Source organism: Epinephelus lanceolatus, chromosome 20 (genome assembly GCF_041903045.1).
Source record: "Epinephelus lanceolatus isolate andai-2023 chromosome 20, ASM4190304v1, whole genome shotgun sequence".
Taxonomy (NCBI): domain Eukaryota; kingdom Metazoa; phylum Chordata; class Actinopteri; order Perciformes; family Serranidae; genus Epinephelus; species Epinephelus lanceolatus.
The window spans coordinates 4,875,463-4,899,064 of NC_135753.1; the positions used below are offsets into that span (position 1 = coordinate 4,875,463).

The 23,602-nt window shown below is 40.8% G+C and overlaps 1 protein-coding gene across 2 annotated transcripts in view; it reads right to left on the reverse strand.

Moving 5' to 3' along the window:
* Positions 1-23,602, reverse strand: part of dnah5l (dynein, axonemal, heavy chain 5 like) — a 207,067-nt gene that overhangs the window by 177,153 nt on the left and 6,312 nt on the right. For both annotated transcript variants that reach the window (XM_078162985.1, XM_078162984.1), the window contains 9 exons: positions 19,527-19,713; positions 14,849-15,014; positions 14,365-14,458; positions 14,169-14,267; positions 11,895-12,076; positions 11,694-11,813; positions 11,484-11,589; positions 4,462-4,557; positions 1,760-1,855 (listed from right to left, as the gene is read on the reverse strand). In XM_078162985.1, coding sequence (XP_078019111.1) covers positions 1,760-1,855; positions 4,462-4,557; positions 11,484-11,589; positions 11,694-11,813; positions 11,895-12,076; positions 14,169-14,267; positions 14,365-14,458; positions 14,849-15,014; positions 19,527-19,713 — 1,146 coding nt within the window. The remainder of the gene's footprint in view (positions 1-1,759; positions 1,856-4,461; positions 4,558-11,483; positions 11,590-11,693; positions 11,814-11,894; positions 12,077-14,168; positions 14,268-14,364; positions 14,459-14,848; positions 15,015-19,526; positions 19,714-23,602) is intronic.

Sequence of the window (23,602 nt, forward strand, 5' to 3'; positions counted from 1 at the left end):
AATGCGGTGCCAACATAAAACACCATCTGTCTCCATCTGGGCAGCCCTTGAACATCATTCCAAATTTAGTCTACACCAAGTTTGAGAGAGACTGAATAAGTACACAGACACACTGTTTCTACTGTTTACTAACCTGTTTTCAGGCCCGTGGAGGAGGCCTATGAAATATTACAGTGGTTATTTTTTTTTTTATGTTCGTTACTTTTTTAGTCACTCTCTCTCAAACTGGATCAATGGTCAAGCACTGCTTGGATGTGACAGACAGTATTTTGTGGCAGCCTGTCATTGCATCGTGCAGGCAAAGGGCATAAAATTAGGGTGTCCATCCGGACATTATATTTTCATCACTGCTGATCAGAGCTGGAGCCAGTAAATACCTCATTTATCCAATGACTGAATGCTGATTGTAACCTTTCGCATTAAATACAAAAGCCAGATGGTAGTGGGTTTTTATGCAGTGGGAACGGGGTAAGAGAGAGAGTGGACACGCTCAGAGCAGAGAAGAAATAAGCAGCAACAGGGTGCTGACTGCAGTTCACGTAACGGCCAACAGTGTCACTAATAACAAGGATTTAAAGGGATAGTGCACCCAAAAATGAAAATTCAGCCATTATCTACTCACCCATATGCCGATGGAGGCCCTGGTGAAGTTTTAGAGTCCTCACATCCCTTGCGGAGATCAGCGGGTGGAGCGGCTAGCATATCTAATGGTAGACAGCGCCCCGGACTAACGTCCAAGAACACAAAATTGAATCCACAGAGTACCTCCATACTGCTCATCCATAGTGATCCAAGTGTCCTGAAGCCGCGACATAAAAAGTTGTTTCGAAAAACGTCATATGAACTCCGCTCACGTGTGCGCGCTCAGGGTGATCGGTGATCTCTGAAGAGCAGCAGTCTCGTCAGTACTGATGTCCAGATTCTCAAGTGCAGGCATCGCCAATTCCCAGTCTGAGCAGCAAAGACTTTCCTCATCCGAGGAATGCTTTGCATTTGAAACAACTACACCACCAGGTTTCCAGTGCTCGACTCCGGTATTCTGCGGCTGGCTGAGGGTTCATGAGCTGCGGCAGCTGCTTCGTTCAGTAGCCTGAGTTCCGTGCGTATACTCAGGCTCAAACAAATACGGCTCAACAAAGAAATGCTGTTCCTCCTCAATTTCAAAGTCTTCAGACATGTTGCTAAAAGACCGTAGTGCAAATTATCTTTTAGCTACTGTGGTTACTGTTGTCCCTCCTTGCGGTGCACGTGTCACGTGATGTAAACACGGGTAAGCAAAGCTCATGCTTTCACTGGTCTCGCACAGGCGCGCACATGTGAGCGCGGAGCACAGAGAAGCAGTCAGAGCTACAGGCTACAGTGAGGCTAAAATCAGAGTTCATATGACATTTGTCGAAACAACTTTTTATGTCGGGGCTGCAGCACACTTGGATCACTACAGATGAGCAGTATGGAGGTACTCTGTGGATTCAATTTTGTGTTCTTGGACGTTAGTCTGGGGCGCCGTCTACCATTAGGTGTGCTAGCCGCTCCCCCCGCCGATCTCCGCAAGGGATGTGAGGACTCTAAAACTTCACCAGGGCCTCTGTCGGCATATGGGTGAGTAGGTAATGGCTGAATTTTCATTTTTGGGTGCACTATCCCTTTCAAGAAAATTCCACATAGTACCTTTCACTCTACACATGTTTAACAGTTTGAAGTTCATACAACAGTAGAATAAACGTTGATCTGGTTTCAGTTCCGATTATGTTGAACTCACAGTGAGAGACTGACGGAACCAGAAGTCCAGCAGAGACTGAAGAGACTGGAACAAACCCTGAACCTGGATTTGGAAGTCTGCATAATCACTGTCAAACTGACACACACACACACACACACACACACACACACACACAAAGTAAAAAAGTTGGATCTTTTGCTGCAGCATCTTGCAGCCAGGCACTGTGTTGGCTAATCAAAGTGCACATTCCTCCTGGTTTAATTGCAACAAGAATGTCATACTTACACTATTTACTTTGTGACATTTTACGATGGAAGATAAAATAGTTGCTGCCATGCTGCAACTTTTCCAGACTTGTAAAAATCTATGAGTATTCGGCTGCTTTCACAAACTTAGGACTGTTCGCGCGATTAGTAAGCTGTCAAGTGAACCCTGGTGTGGATCAAACAACGAAACCCAGACCATTTGAAAAGCTGGGTCTCCGTCTGCTTCCAAACTGAATCTGGTGCAGTTTGTTTGTGGTATGAAAGAATTAATCCATCCAATGCAATAATAAATCCATCTGCTAATTGTGAAATCTGTCCACTTTTGAAGCATTAAGGTTTGGCTGCAGAAACTTCTGTCAGTCACCAGAATTTGATTTCCTCACGTGGGTCCTGATGATGCAGGATGACAAACACTAAAACTGTCCAGTCAACAAGTTACTTGTCAGTCGCCAGGACCACATGTTTACCAAAACTAAAATGCAGCAACAGGGTTCAACGCTAAGGTTTTTTTTCACTTGCCCGGTCAGGCAAGTTGGTCAGAGATCTATTTGCCCGAAGTCAGTTTTTACTTGCCCTGTAAAAATTGTTTAAGCGGCTATCAAATAACAAAGACTACAGTTATTTTTATGTTATGTAATCTTTATTCACACTGTATTTATTAATTAAAACATCATATATCATGTATTGTAGCTTAATTCCTACACAAATATGACATTGTCAGGGCTTAAAGTGAAAAATTTTCCTGAGTCCTCAGTTTGTTGATGGTTATTTACACACTGTCCATAACAATAACTTGTCAGCTGACAAACTGCACCGGGCTCGGGGTCAGGTTTGGTCAGGAAAGTGCGGCCCGAGCCACTCTAGCGTGCTCACCTGTGTGTGTGGCCAAACTCCGCCGTGCGCGATACAGAGAGCAGAGGAGAATTGTTGACGCATGACCATGTAGAGACAGAAATGACACGATGACATAACACCATAAATAGTATATTGTTATGTTATTATATGAAGTGTCCGTCACGCAAAATAATATGACTTTAGTTTATGAAGAGGTAAGACAGAGCTCTCTCCTCTCCTCTTATATACTGTGCCACGCTGTGCTTCACTTGTGCCATGTAACCAATCAATGGGGGATGTCGGCAGGACATTGTTACACAGCGTGTGCCTGTGACTTCAGGCAGAGAGGCCGCTGCATCAGAGCCGAAGGAGCGCGTTTTAAAATACATCTATTTTATCAATTAGTTATTAACTTTTACTATTTTAGCAACTTGCCCGATCGGGCAAGTGAGTTGTTAGTTTACATGCCTGACCTTGAGTTTTACTTGCCCCGGGCAATCGGGCAATTGTTATTGTTGAGCCCTGAGCAATGTATCACTTCTTCCCTCTGGTACAGAGTAGATAAAGCCAACTACAAGTGTGAAAACACCCTTACAAACATTTTACAGCAGAGGTGTCAAACATGCAGCCTGCAGGCCAGAACTGGCCTACCAAATTATCCAGTCTGGTCCACTGGGTGACTTTGCAAAGTGTGAAAAGAGAAGTTGCAGATAAGTCATTTATTCAAATGTTTTAAACAAATTGCACTGCTACTCCAGTTTGTCCCTGGAAGATGGCACTGGAACTGGTCCATTTCAGTTTCTATTTATTCACAGAGGTAAATTTGTGGCCAGTGTGTTTGATGTGTTCACAAAACCCTTTAGTTTTCAAAGAATATAGTAATCGGTGCCACTACTAGATTCATCATTGTGAAAAATACAAGATTTCGCAAGGAGAACAGAAAACAGAGAAGATAAATGAACTGCTGGCAGGTTTGAGGAAACAGCAGTCTGTTTTGAGTCATAGCTGAGAGATCAGCAATGCAGCTTTGAAAGCTACTGCTGACAAAGTAGCATCAGAGCTGAACTCTGAGTTGTGAAGACATTCATGCAAAAAAACTGAGGCATATTGTTGAAACTGCTCATTTTTCTTAAGACATCAGACATTAGGCTGTTCATCATCTGTTTTGTAAATAGATTGTTCATAAATGTGAACTCTTTCAGAATGTGAGCTACTTCTACATCTTTGCACTAAAGAAAAGGGAAACATTTTGAGGTGTTATTTATAGGTTATTATGTAATGGTTTTACTGGATCAGCCCACTTGAGATCAAAATGGGCTGTATGTGGCCCATGAACTAAAGTAAGTCTGACACCCCTGTTCTATACTGTTTTGGAGTCTGAAAAGCCTTTAAAACGCTTAAAAACACATTAACCTGTCACTGAAAAATCCTGCATTGTATTTTGTTGTCTCACCCGTATACTGAACAACACGCCTCCAGCAACTCAGACATGATTTTCTTTGAAAATTGAAGCATTTTGTAACTTTACCGGTGCAATAAGTGCAATTTGGTCCTTCTGTCTTGCAAAAAAGAATCTATTATTCTCTCTCTTGTATGGCATATTTATATAATGTAGCAATAATATGATTGATATAATGTTACCTCCGGCTTGCGGTGGTCCAGGATGTCGTAGGTCTTGGACTTGGTCGTGGAGACGATGGTCTGGTAGCGAGCATAAATCTTCTCAGCGCCCTCCACCTGGAACACATGTGGTTATCTTTTAATAAGGTTGAGCATCAGTGTGATGTTCGCTCACATGCAGCACTCGACAAATTCATTTCTACACTTAGTTTTTGTGGTTGCATCAACAAACCATCTGGAGACATCAACATACGTACTTGCTGATTGGAGCAGGAGACGAGCTGCTGCCCACTAAAGTTTTACATTGTCTGAACAAACTGCTAAATACAGCTTTTCAGTAGTTTTGTAAGTTAAGATTTCTGCTCAGCAATTTATCAGCAGTAACCTAAAACAAAATTACTGCTCATACGTTTGAAAAGAAATGTTGAGACCTTTAAGTGTAGTTTTATAAAACTGGGTTTAGAAACAAAGACCACACCTCGAACACATCCCATTTCTGCACAAAAGTATTTAACTACACACGATCCATTCTCTTCTCATCGACACATTTCTCACATGGACGGTGTGCTTTGTGTGTAACCACAGGTTTACCTCAATCTAAAAGTAAGACAAACGCTAGCTTTAATTCGACTATATCAAATAATCAACTCACCATGGAAGCAGAAAGCAATTATTGTTTAGTAAACAATAATCTTAAATCTCAGGTTCCTTCTACCAATGCTCATTTAATATGTATTAAAGGAAATCTCTCATGTAGGCCTAACCATTGCTCATTTTAGTTGTACAAAAAGAAATCATTCAAGTGAACAACATACAAAAAAATAAACAATAACCCTATGTTTCTGCCCTGTGATTTAATTGCTCTTGTCAACCTTGCATTTGATGGCTTATTACATCCCCATGCACAAACATCCATCCATCTGACCATCTCTAGCCTCTCCTCACAGCTGTCCAATCAGTTCCTAGTCTGGGGCCATTAGTGGCTGTTTTGGTAAGGAACCGGAACCAGGGCGAGTGAGACAGGATCCGGAATTCGATGGATGCGCCTTTCAAGCACCAAGCTAATAAAAATGCGGTGAAACTTAAATTTAAAGAATATAATTTACAAGAAAAGCCCCAGGCCATTAAGTTAATCGATTTTCTTATACCCCTCATCACCCCAAATCGATGGTGCGCCAGAATTTAAAGTTTTACTTTGGTGAACACTTTTACTTTGGTGAATTTGGTGAATTCTGCATCCGCTCTCTAGACCAGAACCAGAATCCAGACAAAATTCAGAGTGAATAGAAGAGCCTGGTGACGGGAGGCTAATCAGTTCCACATCTGGAAAACTTTCCTCATCCTAAGCACACCCTCTGCCTATCCTATTAGCCAGTGTCAGCTTTTCTCCTTAAAACATCACGTCCATTTGCAGTTTCACCACTCATTGTATTCATAGAAAATAAATAAATAAAAAAAATTCTTTCTGTCCAAAATTACTTATATGGAACCAGCTTTCCATTAATCTGGCCACTGTCAGTTGTGAACCGCTACCCACATTCCCACATAACACTTGCAAAAAGGTTCCCGCTCTTACGGCAAATACTTGCCACCAACTTCTGACCTTCTTAGTCCGGCATCCGTTCTCATTCGACCCTTGTGTAGCATCCATGTTCCTGCAGATTTTTTGGCTTCCTGCAGTGCTCCAAATTCGCCCCAACATATCTACCACCCTCCTCTTTGTCCCATTTTTTCTAACCCAATTTCATACTTCCGACTCTCTCTCGTTCTTATGCTGTGTTCGTTTTGTACTCGGAGGTCGGAAGCTGGAAGTGGGAATGACGTCACCTCCGAGTTGACAACAGTTTTTGCATTCTAGTTGACAACGGTGAACAAGTCGGAAAAAAAACACGGACGTTACCGTTTTACCTCTGGGCTAGCCGTAGCCACTGTTAGCAACATCAGTTGATAACAACGCTCTACGTGGCATTTTGCACATGCAGAGAGCATAGCAACATGCCCACAGATAAACATTTAACAGTACTATGGGTGTGGCTGACCTAATGTAAAACAAATAAGATAGAATTGCTATAAACAGTAGCCTACTTTAGCAGAGTGTTTACTCACTATGACCCTCATTTATCAAACCAGCGTAGAAACAGGTGCAGATCTGAGCGCAGGATTCATCTTACGATAGGACACACGTGTGATTTATGAAACGTTCATATCTGACCAGTCCCAGCGTACGAATGATCAGGCCTTGATAAATGCGGCAGCTGAAATTGATCGTCATTAGCATGTCACGCGCTTAAATATTCATGGTTCAGAGGCCTCGCCCTGTGAGGTCGCAACATGGAGAGGAGAAATATTGCAAAGAAGAGAAACTTTTCCGAGCTGGAAATCGACACCCTCACGTCTGAGGTGGAGGTAAATAAATACATGCTTTTTGGAAGTTTAAAAACTGACATTAAAGGAACTCATAAAAACGCTGTCTGGAAGAAGATCACGGAGGCCTTGACAAACGGACTCCGGCTGAGGTTTGAATAAAATTCTCAATAAGTAGCCTATAATCTAATGATGATAATAAAAAAAATCTTTTATTCATCCATAGCTTAATAGCCAATGCCTGGTAGTTGATCAAGTCACAATTCTTTATGTTTAGGTGAAGAAAAAGTGGTCAGACTTAAAGCTGGCAACAAAAAGCCAACACGCAGACTGGAGGAAGCCAACCAGACCCCAGCCTGACCCTGAGGGGGACCTGTGTTGGGTAAGGGTTACTTTAAAAGTAATCAAAGTACGTTACTGCATTACTTTCTAAAAAAGTAACCAGTTACTTTACTGCGTTACTCCCTGAGTAAAGTAACTCAATTACTTTAAAAGTACTTCCAACGTTACTCCCTGAGAAAAGTAACTCAAGCACTTTTAAAGTACTTTTGAGTATTCTACATTTCCTATTGGGCAATGGACCACAGGGCGCTAAGCCTACATTTTTTTGTCTCCAAAATTAAAGTTATGGACCACTTGCCCTTCACTGAGATCCAATTCTCCCATCACAGCCATCACTTTGACCAGTAGAAACACAGAACGATCTGCTGCCGTAGACAACTGTATGACAACAACACCCCAGCATTTTTAATATTTCCTCTAGGGATGTTACCACACAGAGTAAAAGGGGGAAATGATGGTGTGAAACAGCAGAGGCACTTTGTCAACCCGCTGAGTTAACCTTACTGTCATTAGCATCAAGCTAGCAAACAATGGTACATCCTCACGGTCGGACATAAAGTAATAACATTAACAAATAGCGGCGGGGCTTTTACTCACCACAACTGCAGAGGCTCCCAGCTTCATTTGAAACAAACTACATTATAGACAGTCCGTTATTTATTAATCCCTCTGTGTGTTTATATATTTACTTTTTATCCGCTCCGTTGTCTTTGTAAAGTTAACATATCGCACTGCCATTTCAAACTCAACACTTGTTTCAAATTAAAAGCCCCTTATAACCTCGGCTGGGAATCCCTCCATTTTCTAAATAGGCTTTTATTCTGAAACATTTGTCAGAACTTCCTGTGGAAGATACAGTAGCTTGACAGTTTACATATGGCGCTTCAAATGTAGCTCCTGCCATCTGCTGATGCTTTTAGGTGACTACAACAACATGTCGGCTGGCACATGAACAGACACACAGTGATTCAAATAATAGTAAAATAAAAACAGGACAAGAATAACCCGATGACATCACACACGCCGTGAAAGACGACCGGAGATAATTGGTGAGTACCAGCGTGTAGCGTGTACCAGGCATAATGCAAGCCCTGAGTCTGAAACATGTCTGTCAGCGAGTCCTACTCCACCTATTTAGACTCCACTGTAGACAACGGCAGCATTTCTCCGACCACGTAGCGAGCCACAAGCTCCGTGGGTTCTTTCAGACTGATAGGTTTAACGTTATCTCCGTTATTAGAACCAAACGACAGCCATTGTTGTTTCGGAGCTGAAGGACCAGCGTTCTAAAAGTAACGGAAGTAACTGATGTCTTGTTTGAAAATGTACTTAAGTATTTGATTACTCAAACAGCAAACGAACGCGTTAGGTTACTCATTACTGCAAAAAGTAATCAAAGTACTCTAACGTGTTACTTTGTAACGCATTATACCCAACTCTGGTACTGATGCTGTGAAGACAGGATAATATTTGGGGGCGCACATGCTCAAAGTGCATCAGGGGGATTAATATTAAGACAGTTAAACGAATAAATTATTTACTCACCTAGAAGCCACCCATCAGCCCGTCTGTTCCCAACCGTGCTGTTACTCAGAATGTATGAATCGTGCGTTAAACCAGGCCACGCCACCTCGCCACAATGTTGGTTAATTGCCTTTGCGCATGATCTGTACATTGATCGAATGAAAATGCTTCCTGTTGACATAAACAAATTCATCCTGTGATGGCGCTTTTCTAGCAATGTGTGTGCAGTGATCGCTCCGATTACATTAGGGAAAAAACGGCTGTGGTCGCTGCAAATTGCGCTGTAATGTTGGCCTGTTCAGCTGTATTGTATGGGAATTTGATATACCTGGCTGACATGCGGATAATTCCGTCCCACACAGCTGGCATGGCTCGGCTCAGGGTCCAGCTCCCTCTGGAATGCCCCTGTTGCTAGGAACCCCAGTGTGGTCAGCACCTGTATGGATACAGGCAGCGCATGGCTCCTCGTCGTGTCGTGCTCCAAGGCCAGCCGCAGCTCTGCGCACAGTTCCAGGAGGATTGCCCTCTGGAACCTAAAGCGGCTGATGAGCCAGTTGTCATCATGTGCCAATAAATGATCTCTGTCTCTGAACACACGCTCTCTTCGTATTGCACCATTTACAATGTCTTAATAGGCTACTGCTAAAGCAGCCATTGTTGTTAACGGTATTTTCTGCACCACTTTGCACATGCTTTTATATCCGCTCATCCTATTGCAGACACGTGAGTGTGTTAATTGTTCATCAGTGTTAATTGTTCTTGTGTTTCTGATGTGCACATCACTCTGAGGACTAATTGTTTTCACATTTATTTATTATAACAGTTTCCCAGCATCACCTCTAAGTGTCGCCAAAGGATCAACAGCTGTAGAAACGTGCGTATGGCAGCCATGAAGTTGGCGTGAGGCACCGCACATTTCTACGGTCATTTCACTCTTGATACATCTGAACTTTACATGGAAAAGGACGTACACCACGCTTTTGTGCGTATGCACCCTTTGTACACGAGGCCCCTGGTGTCTATTTGAGATAGGCCTTCATTTGTCAAAATGTGTTATCACACCAGGCTAGTGAAAGGGACTGGGCGTTTAATTGGAACTAGGCTGTGCACAGTGTTCACACTTACCCAAAGAATCAGACTGAGGTCAAGCATGCACAGATTCAGGCCCAGGTCCCTGATGTGAAAACCCCCTTAGCTTTTTTAAATTTCTTCCCAGTCCAACCTCTTCACTGCTAGGACTCAATAACTATTTAATTTCTATCATCACTCAAGCTTGACTTATCATGCAAGATGGAGCTAAAACCATAGCACCAGTGCCATTCCTCCTGGAATGACATCCCCTTTAATGATGATCACGCCACCAAGCCAGAAGCCAGTCAGCTGTACACAAATGCAACCACCCCACCCCTCATTCCATAGTCTGCCTAATGTACCCAATCTCTATAGCAGCCATTCTTTTGGGGGCACAGTTGCATTTATTAAACATAATGCAATTCATGCAAATGCTCACCCTGGCCTTGGCCCTGCACCAATTCTTCATGTCAAGTATACCATATCCCTCAACTGCCAACTCACTTTACCATTATTGATTCTAGAGTTCTGACAGTTGGCACCAGCCTCCGACCCTCTTTCAACCATAGTCCCACTATTTTGACTTGAGTCATCCTCTTTGCTATGGAGCCGCCTCAACTGCTTATAGGCAGGAAATCCTTGACCACATTAAAATTCTAGGGTGCTTGTCCTCTGTAGTGAGCATCACACATATGTGCTACAATCCAAACGACATCTGGAACACCCATGCACTCTTCAAGTTTTTCTTGGGGGCTCTATCTGAAGCTGAGTTCAAAAAGAGACAACTCCCCAACTCAGTCTCAACTCCTTGAATCCCTCCTGTGTTCCTGCCTTTGACCAACACATCCATCATCACACTCACCCATGACTCAGACACCCAACCTTCATCCCTCGACCCTCAGTCTTTCATCCCTTCATCCCTCAGCCCTCATGTCTTCATTCCTCACACTTCATCCCTTGACCCTCAATCTTTCATCCCTCAACCCTCATCCCTTCATCCCTCAACCCTTCGATCCTCATCCCTTCAACCCTTATCCCTTCATTGTACATCCTATCATACCATTATCCCTTGATCCTTATCCCTTTATTCTCTAATTCCCTAATCCTCATCCCTTCATGCTTTCCTTCAAACCCTTAATCCATCATATATAATAAACCATTCTAAATCTTTATCTTATTGGTATGGTCTTTGTTAGTGAAATGTCAAGTTAAGTACAAAACTATTTGTATACTTTGTAAGGACTGCGTGAACAAATACATTTTTTTTTTCATATTTAAAAACATAATTATGACGACCTCCCAAAAATAATTTGCCTTCACCTTCTTTTTTTTTTCTTTTCTTTTTTTTTTTTACTGTATTAAGAGGCTTAATATGCAACCCAATGTCTACTTTATCACAGTAACTGTTATATAAATAAATGTGTATATATTTGACCAATTTTAAAGTTTTATGACATTTGGTCACTGAAATCCAACCTTCTGTTGGGATCAGGTTAATCGTGATTGTGTGGCTCAAATGTATCCTGATCCTAGTAAAAAACAATAGTACTTAAGGTTTGATCCAGATCAAAACCAAGACTGGATCACATGATCCTTTTGTTTTTCTTTTAAACAACCTATTTTCAAGATTTGGTCCTATCCAATCTGGATGGACCAGATTTGGTGCATCTGGAGTTGACTTCTCTTATTTTTTTTAAGAGAATGTTGCTGCATGAGGCCCAATAATCTTAGAAACCAGAAACCTTCATGTGTTGCAGAGCAGCCAGGCTTTCCAGTGAAGACGCCATGTCAGCAATCTTCTCTAAACGCCTGCAGAAAGCATCAAACTTCCCAAAGATGTAGTTCTCACTGAAAAGACAGGAAAGAAACAGGGACAGAAATGAAAGTCATCGGTTATACTGATCACAGTGAGTGTTATAAAATGAGAGGATGTGCTGCTGCCTGGTGCTTACCTGAAATCAAACTGTCTGTTTTCAGGGTTTTCTCTCAGTTTGTCTCTGACGGTGTGGAAGCTCCTCTGGTACTCCACATACAGATGACAGCAGTCAGAGATACGCTGCAGCAGCACTGGTCTGACATATACACACACAAACAAACATGTTTTTTATCTTGTCTAATCCAGATATGTCTAGATCTGATAAGCTCCTTTGTACCTGCTGTGGTCCCAGATGCAGGCCACGTCCTGAGACAAGTAGCTCCTGCAGGTGGTGATCATCTGGTTGGTGACTTTGAGCAGCAGAGAGGTCATTCTCTCTGAGGTGTTGTAGTACTGAGAGACAGTGTGGATCATCCTGATACTGGCCATCAGACCGGGAATGTGCTCCAGCATGCTGCTCTGTCAGAGCCACAGGGAAAGGAGGGGAGGTTAGGGATCGACAACAATAGGAGATGCTGTCTATTTAACACCAGCTGTTGACCTGAGGGGGAGTATATCTGTTTTTCCCAAGCTCAATATCCTCTTATTATAGATGTTTTCAGAGCAAAGGAACTTTTCTATAGTTTTATGAAACCAACTTTTTATTGTGTTTGCATCACATGATTGCAGTTCTTCCCTCAAAATCCTTCAGAATGCTGTTGTGAGGGACATTTTTAGCTCCTACTTCAGAGTGGTTACTCTCCCAGCACAAGAGGAACCATTACTGATGTAAGTGTAAAGTGACTAGTCAAACACATGAGCCAATGCAGCACCTGCAACCACCATTTTTTTTTTAAAACATGCAAGCCATGTACAGCTGACAGCACAAACAACGAGGGGTATAACAATATAAGTATTCGTATTGAACTGTTAAGTATGAGTCTTTCAGTTCGGTACGCATTACAAACCGAATGATACGTTGAACTATCCTATTAAATTTGGAAAATAAAATATACAGCTAAAACTGTGTTTAATATAATGTCCTCAGTGCCACTACGCTCTACAAAGCAGCCTACAGGACAGGACAGGCAACGTGCTGTCTGCCCCTCCCACCCCCAAACCAGAACATTCTACTGCAGTGAGACACGTTGGGAGGCAGCTATGCTAAGATAGCTCATTACAAGATGGGTAGTAACACCACTATCAGACCAGAAACAGAAGATCATCTGATAACCTACAACTCTGGTGTTTGGAGCCACTTTGGGCTCTCTGTGAATTATGAGGGTGATGCCAAGAGAGGGTGGTGGATAAAAACACAGCAAGCCCAAGAACGAGCCGCCGCACAGCTACAGACTCTCCTTAGCAGCCAAGCCGGTAACACCGTAACATTTACAACCCCCAAGTCGAAACACAAGCTGCTGCGCAGCTACAGACTTTCAGCTAAGCCAGCAGCAAACACATGGATGCACAGCACAAACCTTCTGAACTAGGACGTAAGAGCCACTGCTCGGCTACAGACTCTTGTTCAGCAGCCAATGTAGCACAAAGCACACATCCACAGCAGTGAGCAGGGTAGCCAATTAGGACAGAAAGACTGAAAGGTTCGTAAGTGACGGCTGTTTAGCTTGTATTTATGACTGTTGCAACAGTGATGTTTATTCATGCATTTATTTGACTGAAAGAGCTCAGAGAGCTCGTGGGATGTAGCAAACTCACTGCTGACACACAGTCGGTGAAAGAATCAACACTAATGGTATGTGCTTTCATGTCAGTAGTTTGTGGTTTCTATGTAGCAGGACACAGAAATGCTGAAAAACAATTTAATGTTCTAACGCCACAGTTCAGTCTTTTCAAACACAATTTTCTAACATGTTTAATGTGGTTAGAAAGAAATCACTGATGCTTAGCTTTACCCAGACTTTAGCTGGGTAAAGCTGTACTTTCAGCTACACTGTAATTCCTGCTTTGTACAGAAAAAAATTAAAGCCCAACTTATATTTGTTTTCATACATTAAAATGTTTAAAATCAAGGAAATTTCTCTGACATTTCTACATTTTTGCTGTACCTAAAATGTACTAAACTGTGACACTACTGTATCATGTCAAACCCAACCATGAATTTTGTGAACTGTTTCAAGGAGTCTTCCCACGGGTGACATAGGCACCACCAGATTATAGTGAATCGATGAATGAACTTCCACTGGTATGTCCTGGGCGTCATATGGCCCCATAGGATCTCAAAGCTGATTGGCTATCGCAGCGCAAATTGGTCACTTGAGTTCATTTTTTTTAACTCACAAATAAGTATATGACTCACTTCAATCGCACTGCTTAATTCATGTATTTCGCATTTCATCCATCGTGCCGCCCAACAGGAATTTCCATCTAATTGTGTCTTGACATTGATTTTACATGTAATTCACTCATGTAAATAATTTTATTTTTTTATTTTATTTGCACCTGGTGTGAACTCAACATTAAAGTTCTGCCTGTGGAAGGCTGTTGGTTTGATTCCATATTCTTTATAAAGACATACAATTTTTTTTATTTATTTATTTTTTCATTTTTTTACCGGAGTGCATTTCCCCAGGGGTCCAAAGAACTTGTCCAGAGTGTACAGATACTTCACATTGTCCTTAGCCTCGTTAGCCACCACGGTGATGTCCCTGTCCTTAAACAATCAATCAATGAATTATTATATCAGCAACATAAACTCAACAGCTGTGAACTAAACTTCAGTTTGAACTAGTGAGGTTTCCGAAGCTGACCAGTTCTCTCCACGCTCGTAGAGTTCGGGACTTGGTGAGCTGCAGAACTCCCAGAGTCCTTTTCACCTGAGGACGCTTCACCTCCTCCATCAGACTGACACACACACACACACACACACACACGTTATAACCAGCATTCCTGATTAAATAAATTAGTGCATAAATGTAAAATCAAATTTTGAGTCGACAAACAAAATTACACACATAAAAGAAAAAACAAGATTAGTAAAAACAAAATTAAATGACATTATATGAAATCATATTAAACCAGATTATCAGTCAATCAATCAAATTTTATATATATCGCATCTTTCAAAAATATCAACGCACTTATAGATGCTATACAATCTACAGAACAAGATTAGACGAGACAAAATTAAATAAGACAAGATCAGGCTGAGTGCAAGTGATAGACAGTGAGCAGGACTCTTGGTAAATAAAAGGAGGGTGAATCATTCAAACACAGCATTTATATTGAGTCTACCTGTTAAAGGTGACCATGCGTCTCTTCCAGTGCTCCAGCTCAGCTGACGGCCCAACGTCATCCGCCTCCTTCCTCATCTGCTCGCTCTCTGTCAGCACCTGTTTGATCTGATTGGACCACACTGAGACCACGCCCTCCAAACGCTCCACCAGCTCGCTGTTATTGGCTGAGAGCAGATGCACAAATTCTTAATCATTACTTTGACAACTATGGATGCAGTTGCGGATCTTCCTATAGGAAACATAGGAGCAGCCTATTTTTTTTTCCTTCTGTTAGTAGTGGTGTGACAGGGACATGCAAATCAAAGTAGCCAAATGAAAATAGCCAAAGTCATACCTCTGTACAAATCTGGCAGCAGTCACCACTTCACAAACTACAGACCTGTTTCGCTACTCCCTCAACTTTCCAAAATACTCAAAAAACTCTTCAATAATCGTCTGGAAAAATTCATAGACATAAGCATAACTTACTCAGTGACAGTCAATATGGATTCAGGGCAAATAGATCTATATCACTAGCATTAACTGATTCAATAGAGGACATCACAAACTCCATAGACAATAAACAGTATGCAGTTGGGTTATTCATAGATTTAAAAAAAGCATTTGACACCATACACCATGGCATATTAATCAAAAAGTTGGAAAGGTACGGCATCAGGGCGGTTGTGCTAAACTGGCTGAAAAGTTATTTGTCTAGCAGGCAGCAGTTTGTGAAGGTGGGTGATTGTTGCTCCTCATGTTTGGACATTACCTGTGGTGTCCCCCACGGGTCAGTTTTGGGCCCTAAATTGTTTATTCTATATATTAATGATTTATGCAGTGTGTCTGAAACACTTAAACTTGTTTTATTTGCTGATGACACAAACATTTTTTGTTCCGGAGATGATGTTTATCAGTTACAAAAACATATTACTTCAGAAATGTGCAAATTAAAAATATGGTTTGATAAAAACAAGCTATCATTAAACTTAACCAAAACAAAATGCATGTTATTTGGGAACTTGGGAAAAGGTACCCAAATAAATATTGTGGTAGATGGGATTAAGATTGAGATTAAGTTTCTGTATATACGTTTCTTGGTGTTACAATAGATGAAAAACTCAGCTGGAAATCACACATCAAACATATCCACTCCAAAATATCAAGAAGCATTGCAGTATTAAACAAAGCAAAACAGGTTTTAGATCACAAATCACTCCACATTCTGTACTGTTCACTGGTTTTACCATATCTAAGTTACTGTGCAGAGGTCTGGGGCAGCACTTACAAAACTACACTACAGCCATTAATCATTCTTCAAAAAAGAGCAATACGCTGCATTCACAAAGCTGGATATCAGGATCATTCAAACCCATTATTCTTACAGGCACATATATTAAAACTGGAAGACCTGATCAATTATCAAATAGCACAAATAATGTTTAGGGCAAAAAATCATTTACTAGCAGCAAATATTCAAAACATGTTTACACAAAAAGAGGGAATTTATAATTTAAGAGGCCTATTCAATTTTAAAACCCCAAGTTTTCGTACTACCAGGAAAAGTTTTTGTATTTCTGTTTGGGGAGTAAAGTTATGGAACAGTCTTGATGGGGAGCTCAAGAAATGTCCAAACATGAAGCAATTTAAAAAAAGATATAAAGAAATGATTTTCAAAGGGTACAGCCACGACAATCCTTAGCAGTATATTTGTATATTGTTTGCCTTATTTATTTATGATGCTAGTTATTTTCTTAGATTACCTCACATTTCTTTTGTAAAATTGTATTTTGGTATATGTTGACTGTGAATTTATGTTTTTGAAATATTTTGTAAAACTTTGTTAATTGAAGGGAAAAGTTTATGTTGTTAATTATTGTAATGGGAAGCTAGTTAATTAACAAAAAATGGATTTATGGATAGGGGGTGGGATTAAATAAGTATGTACTTCCTCCCACTCCTTTTCGGAAATGTAAACCGAATTGCGAAATTGTGTTGAGAATCTTTTGTTTGCTTTTTCTCTTATGACACTTCTGTTTACACGTTCGAAATAAATAAGAAATCAAAATCAAATCAAAAATCAAAGGCCTAGAAGGAGGTAACAGTTGCCATTAACTCCTTGTCCTCTACGTGTCCTAAGAACCATCCAAACAGTTACAGTCAGGTCCATAATTATTTGGACAGTGATACAGTTGTCGTCATTTTGGCTCTGTACACCACCACAATGGGTTTTAAATGAAACAATGAATACCTGCTTAAAGTGCAGACTCTCAGCTTTCATTTAAGGCTTTTTTCAAAAATGTAGTATGAACCGTGTAGGAATGACAACCATTTCTTCACACAGTCCCCCGACTTTAAGGGCTCATAAGTATTTGGACAAACTAACATAATCATCAATTAAACAGTCAGTTTTAATACTTGGTTGCAAATCCTTTACAGTCAATGACTGCCTGAAGTGTTGGACACATAGGCATCATCAGATGCTGGGTTTCTTCCCTGGTGATGCTCTGCCAGCCCTTTACTGCAGCCGTCTGCACTTCCTGCTTGTGTTTTGGATGTTTTGCCCTCAGTTTTGGCTTCAGCAAGAGAAACGCATGCTCAATTGGATTCAGATCAGATGATATGACTTGGCCATTGCAGAACATTCCACTTCTTTGCCTTAAAAATGTCTTTGGTTGCTTTTGCAGTATGCTTCAGGTGAATGTCCAACTGCACTGTGAAGCATCATCCAATGAGTTTTGAAGCATTTGGTTGAATCTGAGCAGATAATGGTGCCCCAAACACTTCAGCTTTCATCCTGCTGCTCTTGTAAGCAAGACAAGACTTCACTAGAATAAATACAGAGGGTTTATCACAAGATGCAAACCATTGGTTAGCCTTAAAAATGGAAGGCCAGATTAGAGTTTGTCAAAAACCATCTAAAAAGCCTGTACAGTTGTGGAACAGCATACTATGGACAGATAAAACAAAGATCAACTACCAGAATGATGGGAAGAGAAGAGAAGGGAGAAGGGAAGGAACTGCTCATGATCCAAAGCACACCACCTCATCAGTGAAGCATGGTGGAGGTACTGTTATGTCATGGCCATGTATGGCTGCCAGTGGAACTGGTTCTCTTGTATTTATTGATGATGTGACTGCTGACAAGAGCAGCAGGATGAAAGCTGAAGTGTTTGGGGCTACATTATCTGCTCAGATTCAACCAAATGCTTCAAAACTCATTGGACAATGCTTCACAGTGCAGTTGGACATTCACCTGAAGCACACTGCAAAAGCAACCAAAGACATTTTTAAGGCAAAGAAGTGGAATGTTCTGCAATGGCCAAGTCATATTATCTGACCTGAATCCAATTGAGCATGCGTTTCTCTTGCTGAAGCCAAAACTGAGGGCAAAACACCCAAAACACAAGCAGGAAGTGCAGACGGCTGCAGTAAAGGGCTGGCAGAGCATCACCAGGGAAGAAACCCAGCATCTGATGATGCCTATGTGTCCAACACTTCAGGCAGTCATTGACTGTAAAGGATTTGCAACCAAGTATTAAAACTGACTGTTAAATTGATGATTATGTTAGTTTGTCCAAATACTTATGAGCCCTTAAAGTTGGGGGACTGTGTGAAGAAATGGTTGTAATTCCTACACGGTTCATACTACATTTTTGAAAAAAGCCTTAAATGAAAGCTGAGAGTCTGCACTTTAAGCAGGTATTCATTGTTTCATTTAAAACCCATTGTGGTGGTGTACAGAGCCAAAATGATGACAACTGTATCATTGTCCAAATAATTATGGACCTGACTGTAAATAAAAATGGTTCGATATGAAATTTAATGCAAAAAAACACACAAAAAAAACCACATGTACACTCACAAAATCACAACAGTCACAGGAGGCTCTCCCCACTCACAGCTGTCTGCTGCATTTGAGAGCATTGCTTGCATCATTGGATGCATGCAGGAATTATTTCTGACGGAGACAGCGACATGCCTCCACTAGAGGAGTCGATAGCAATCGCAGAAGGTACGGTGATATACATGTTATATTTAGTATTAAATCGTACAATCTGACAGCTATCACTGATAGCTTAGTATTTGGTCAGTCACGTGGGTCTTACAGTCTCACCTCTCAAACAGAAGATAAATGTGGAGTTCTCTCTCCTCATTGATTCAAGTGGGAACAGGATGCCAGAAATGTAGAAAACACATGTATTAAGTTGATTTAAGTAACCTATTCACATTTCTAAGAAAACTAATTTGAAGCTTTAAATCTCCAAATTGCCAACTACTTTAGCTAAATGTGTTATATTTCTAATCTTTCGTCATGTTTAACTTGTGTGTTTCAAAGGCATCTGTGTATTGTGCACATACTAGAACACAATAGAAAGTTAAATTGTAATTTTTATTAATGACAAGCAATATTTATGTGCATTCCTTATTTACATAAGCACTACGAGCAGTCTGAAGCAGGTGCAGATTTTGTTAGTACCTACGAAAATATTGGAGCTACTAACGTATTGATGAACGCCAATATATATGTTGATTTCCTTCTACAAACAGTTTACACACAAATTTGTTCTGCTCACATTCCATGAATGAGACTCAATGTCTTTAATATTTTTGTGTTTATGTTAACTCTGAATAAAAAGATATAAAAAGTTGTAAGAACTTGTGACTTGTATGTAGCTGTAGCTCGAGCATCTCACCTGCAGCCTTGTAGTCTGCAGGGCTGCTAAGATGGTCAATGGCATCAGGAACGTCAACCTGCTGCAGCTGGAACTTTCTCTCCATGCTTACGCTGGCTGAGCTCAGATTACTGATGAACTGGTCCACTGAAGACAGAAAGGACTGGACGTCTGGACAAGATGTCCCCTCCTGCACAGAACCCCATGTCTGGACACAGAATGAAAAGTCAGCAGTAAAAAAAACAGGATGAAATGACTCAGTGTCATCAGGCTGAGGACATGAAGGAGCTAGATCCTAATTACTGTCACTGTCACTGTTATTTTATTCCTACATACCTGATTTAACAGATCTGAGATTACATACATACTACATCATTAGACTCTAATACCACAACTGCTATTTTAGAACTTTTTTTAAAAACATTTCTCTCACTTGCACCTTTACTGGGACAGAGTAGGATGTGAGAAGAGATGCAGGAAAGATATGAGATGTGAGACGTCCTTTCTTTTGAACCATCGGTCGGCTTCAACAGTGACCCCTGATGGTCTGAAGTTTGTGTTTGCAGATATATGTGCCAGCGCAGAGGTCATTTATAGTCTCTGTGTGTTTTCCCCTACAATAAACCTTCTGCACATTTTTTAAAAACCTATATTCTGCATCTATACTGTGTGCCGATCCAAGTGTTCTTCATTGCGCAGACACTGAGTGCAGACATTTCTGCAGCAGTAAGTTTTCTATATTCATTATCTGCATCTAAATTTTTTATTATGCTGTTTGTAAATGTATTTATTAATAGTCAGGTTATGATTGTAGTGTCTTAAAATCTGTACAGATTATTTTTAGAGAATGTAGAAATTATGTAAATATATCTGACAAACTATTGTTTCTATCTGAAGCACACACACATTGATTGAAATAACAGCAGGAACATAAAATGTACTGCTGAAAGACAGTGGACTCTCCTCCTCTCCCTGAGTGTAATATGATCTATGTACAGTTGCATGCAAAGTTTGGACACACTAGGTCAATATTTTGTTTACTGTGAATAGTTAAATAAGTACAAAATGAACTGATCTCCAAAAGGCATGAAGTTGAAGATGAAACATTTCTTCAATATTTAAAGCAAGACTAGTCCATACCCATTGAGTGCACAGTTGCCCACATACATTTCACATGGTGTGTGTTTGGGATACAGGTCATAGGAAATTGCAGATTAAATAGTCAGCTGAACTCATTAAGAAGAACAATGTATTCAGAGTTTTTTGTGAATTTGATAGTACAATTGCTTTATTGAAAGTACAGTAGAACCATTGCCAATAGAGTGTTCCAGTAAACCCGGAACTCCGTTAGCGCTTTTAGCACTTGCGGTTCTCTCGTCTAAAAGTCAATACGTTTTTTGAATGGGATTTTGGTAAAATGCCTCAAATAAGGTCTGTGGTTAACAAAAGCTTAAGCGAGTTTCAGGTTTTGTTCTACGACATAAAACATGTCAGTAAATACCCTACTTGTGAATTTTGAAGCTTTTACGTGTCGTAAAAAAGGCGGTTGCTAACAAGTTGCTCAATACGACTACAAACCCTGTCAGGGACATTAAACGTCATCACCCCCAAACAGGCGAGAGTGCTGGCAGTCCGCCATTACAGCTTCTTATTTAGCTTAAACAGTCCAATTTCCCCGTTATACAATGTTTTTAAAATAAAGCGGCCGAAATGAGTTGAAAGCTTAGTGGGGGTGACGTCAAGAGTCATGCGACCGTGGAGTAGTCATGTAGTCCGTTAAAGCCTATCGTTAGCTTTTTACTTCTGGCGATCGCATTTAAGCTTCAAATGCGGTATGAAAGGTGTTCATATGTGAAGATTATCTTGCTGAACAAAACCTGTAAGTATCATAAACTTGTGTTAGCCACAGAGCTTATTTTCTGACATAATCCAAAATGCAATGCAAAAATCACATTCACTTTCTTTTCCGGGAACCAGCACGATGCTAAACTTCCGGGTTTTGACGTCAGCCCTGGCACACTCTATAGTGGGATAGTTAGTGGGCTAAAACTGTACATTAGTAGTTGAGGTAGCACGTTGAAAGGCAGATAGTTCTATAAGTCATTGCCTTATAGAAGCTCAGTTTTAGTAAGTTTTCCAACTTTTGCCAAAAGGGAACTTTAGATATTGGTCCCTAGATTATGTTCACAGAGTTTCATGCAGATCAGTCAAACTTCCTAGGAAGAGATCGTGTTTTTCAAAAAATTTAAAATGGTGGAAAATCTATATAACTGGAAGTTATGGGTTCTCTGCGCAAAGTTTCATGTCTCTACGACATACAAGGCATGAGATATGCCCATTCAAAGTTTGCAATTTCAATCGGTTGCTATAGCGCCCCCCCCTTGATGTAATATTACTTCATTTGCATCCTCCCATGATCCTCTACCACTGTGCCAAATTTCACATGGATTGACCAAGTCAGTGAGGAGAATAATGTGGAAAAGACACACCCACACAGACAGACAGACAGACAGACACACACACACATACACGCAGACAGACAGACAGACAGAGTTTTCATCATTATATAGTAAGATATAGTAAGATTACTTTTTTATTTCAATCTTTTACAGTTTCAAAATAACAAAAAAGGAAAAGGGTCCAAAGCAAAAAATGTGGGCACCCTGCAAGGTCAATACTTAGTAGTGCCCCTTTGGCAAGTATCACAACCTCTAAACACTTTTTGTAACCAGCTGAGAGTCTTTCAGTTCTTGTTTGGGGGATTTTCACCCATTTTTCCTGCAAAAGGCTTCTAGTTCTGTGAGATTCTTGGGCCGTCTTGCATACACTGCTCTTTTGAGGTCTATCCACAGATTGTTAATGATGTTAGGTCATGGACTGTGAGAGCCATGGGAAAACCTTCAGCTTGCTCCTCCCGAGGCAGTCCATCATGGATTTCAAGGTGTGTTTAGGATCATTGTCCTGTTGTGGAAGTCAACCTCTCTTCATCTTCAGCTTTTTTACAGATGGTGTGATGTTTGCTTCCAGAATTTGCTGGAATTTAACTGAACCCATTCTTCACTCTACCTGTGAAATGTTCTCCATGCCACTGGCTGCAACACAAGCCAAAGCAATCCACCCTTGTGTTTAACAGTAGGACAGGTGTTGTTTTCATGATACTCTGCACCATTTTTTCTCCAAACATACTTTTGCTCATCGTGTCCAACAAGTTCTATTTTAACTTCATCAGTTCACAGGACTTGTTTCCAAAAAGCATCAGGCTTGTTTGGATGTTCCTTTGCAAAATTTTGATACTGAATTTTGTGGTGAGGATGCAGGTAGGTTTTCCTCTGATGACTCTTCCATTTAGGTCATATCTGAACAGGTGTCGCTTCACACAAGAACAGTGGCCCATGGCTGCTGATTGTTGGGACAAGGTTTCAGGAGTCATTCATTCATTTATTTTCCATTACCGCGAGGGCACTTTAGACATGTTTGTATGTTATACAAATGGCACATTATATAGCCTCAAAACAGACTAATTAGACAGACTACACAAGTTAGTTTGTAGTTAGGATCAGCATCCACGAGAACTGTGTAGATTCAGCGTTGGACTATGACGAACACACAGAGACATGGATGTATGTATGAAGGAAATAAATCTCTGGGGTGGTCTGGGGGTCCTCCCCCAGAACATTTTCAATTAAGTAGATGCCATTTCCTGTATTCTAGTGCATTTTAACACCATATTAGCACCAGATAATCCAAACTGGTTCTGTGAGATATAGTTCTGGTTCAATATAGATCAAAAAAGGCCCAACATAAAAGTCATTGCAACAGTAATATTTCATAGTATTTCTTGGTCCTAATAGTCTTCTGGAGTTTAGTGTGTTTTTTCCACCCAAGAAAGCAGTTTAGTGTGTTTTGCCAACCAGGAGGGCACTTCAGCGTGCGTTTTGGCGCCAAAGAGGGCACTTTAGCATGCGTTTTGGCTCCCAGGAGGGCACTTTAGCGCATGTTGTGACTCCCAAGAGGGCACTTTAGCGAGCGTTTTTCAACAATTGGGCCACGAGGTGTGCACACCACTGTCGCCAGACAATCACAGAGCTGACACCTAG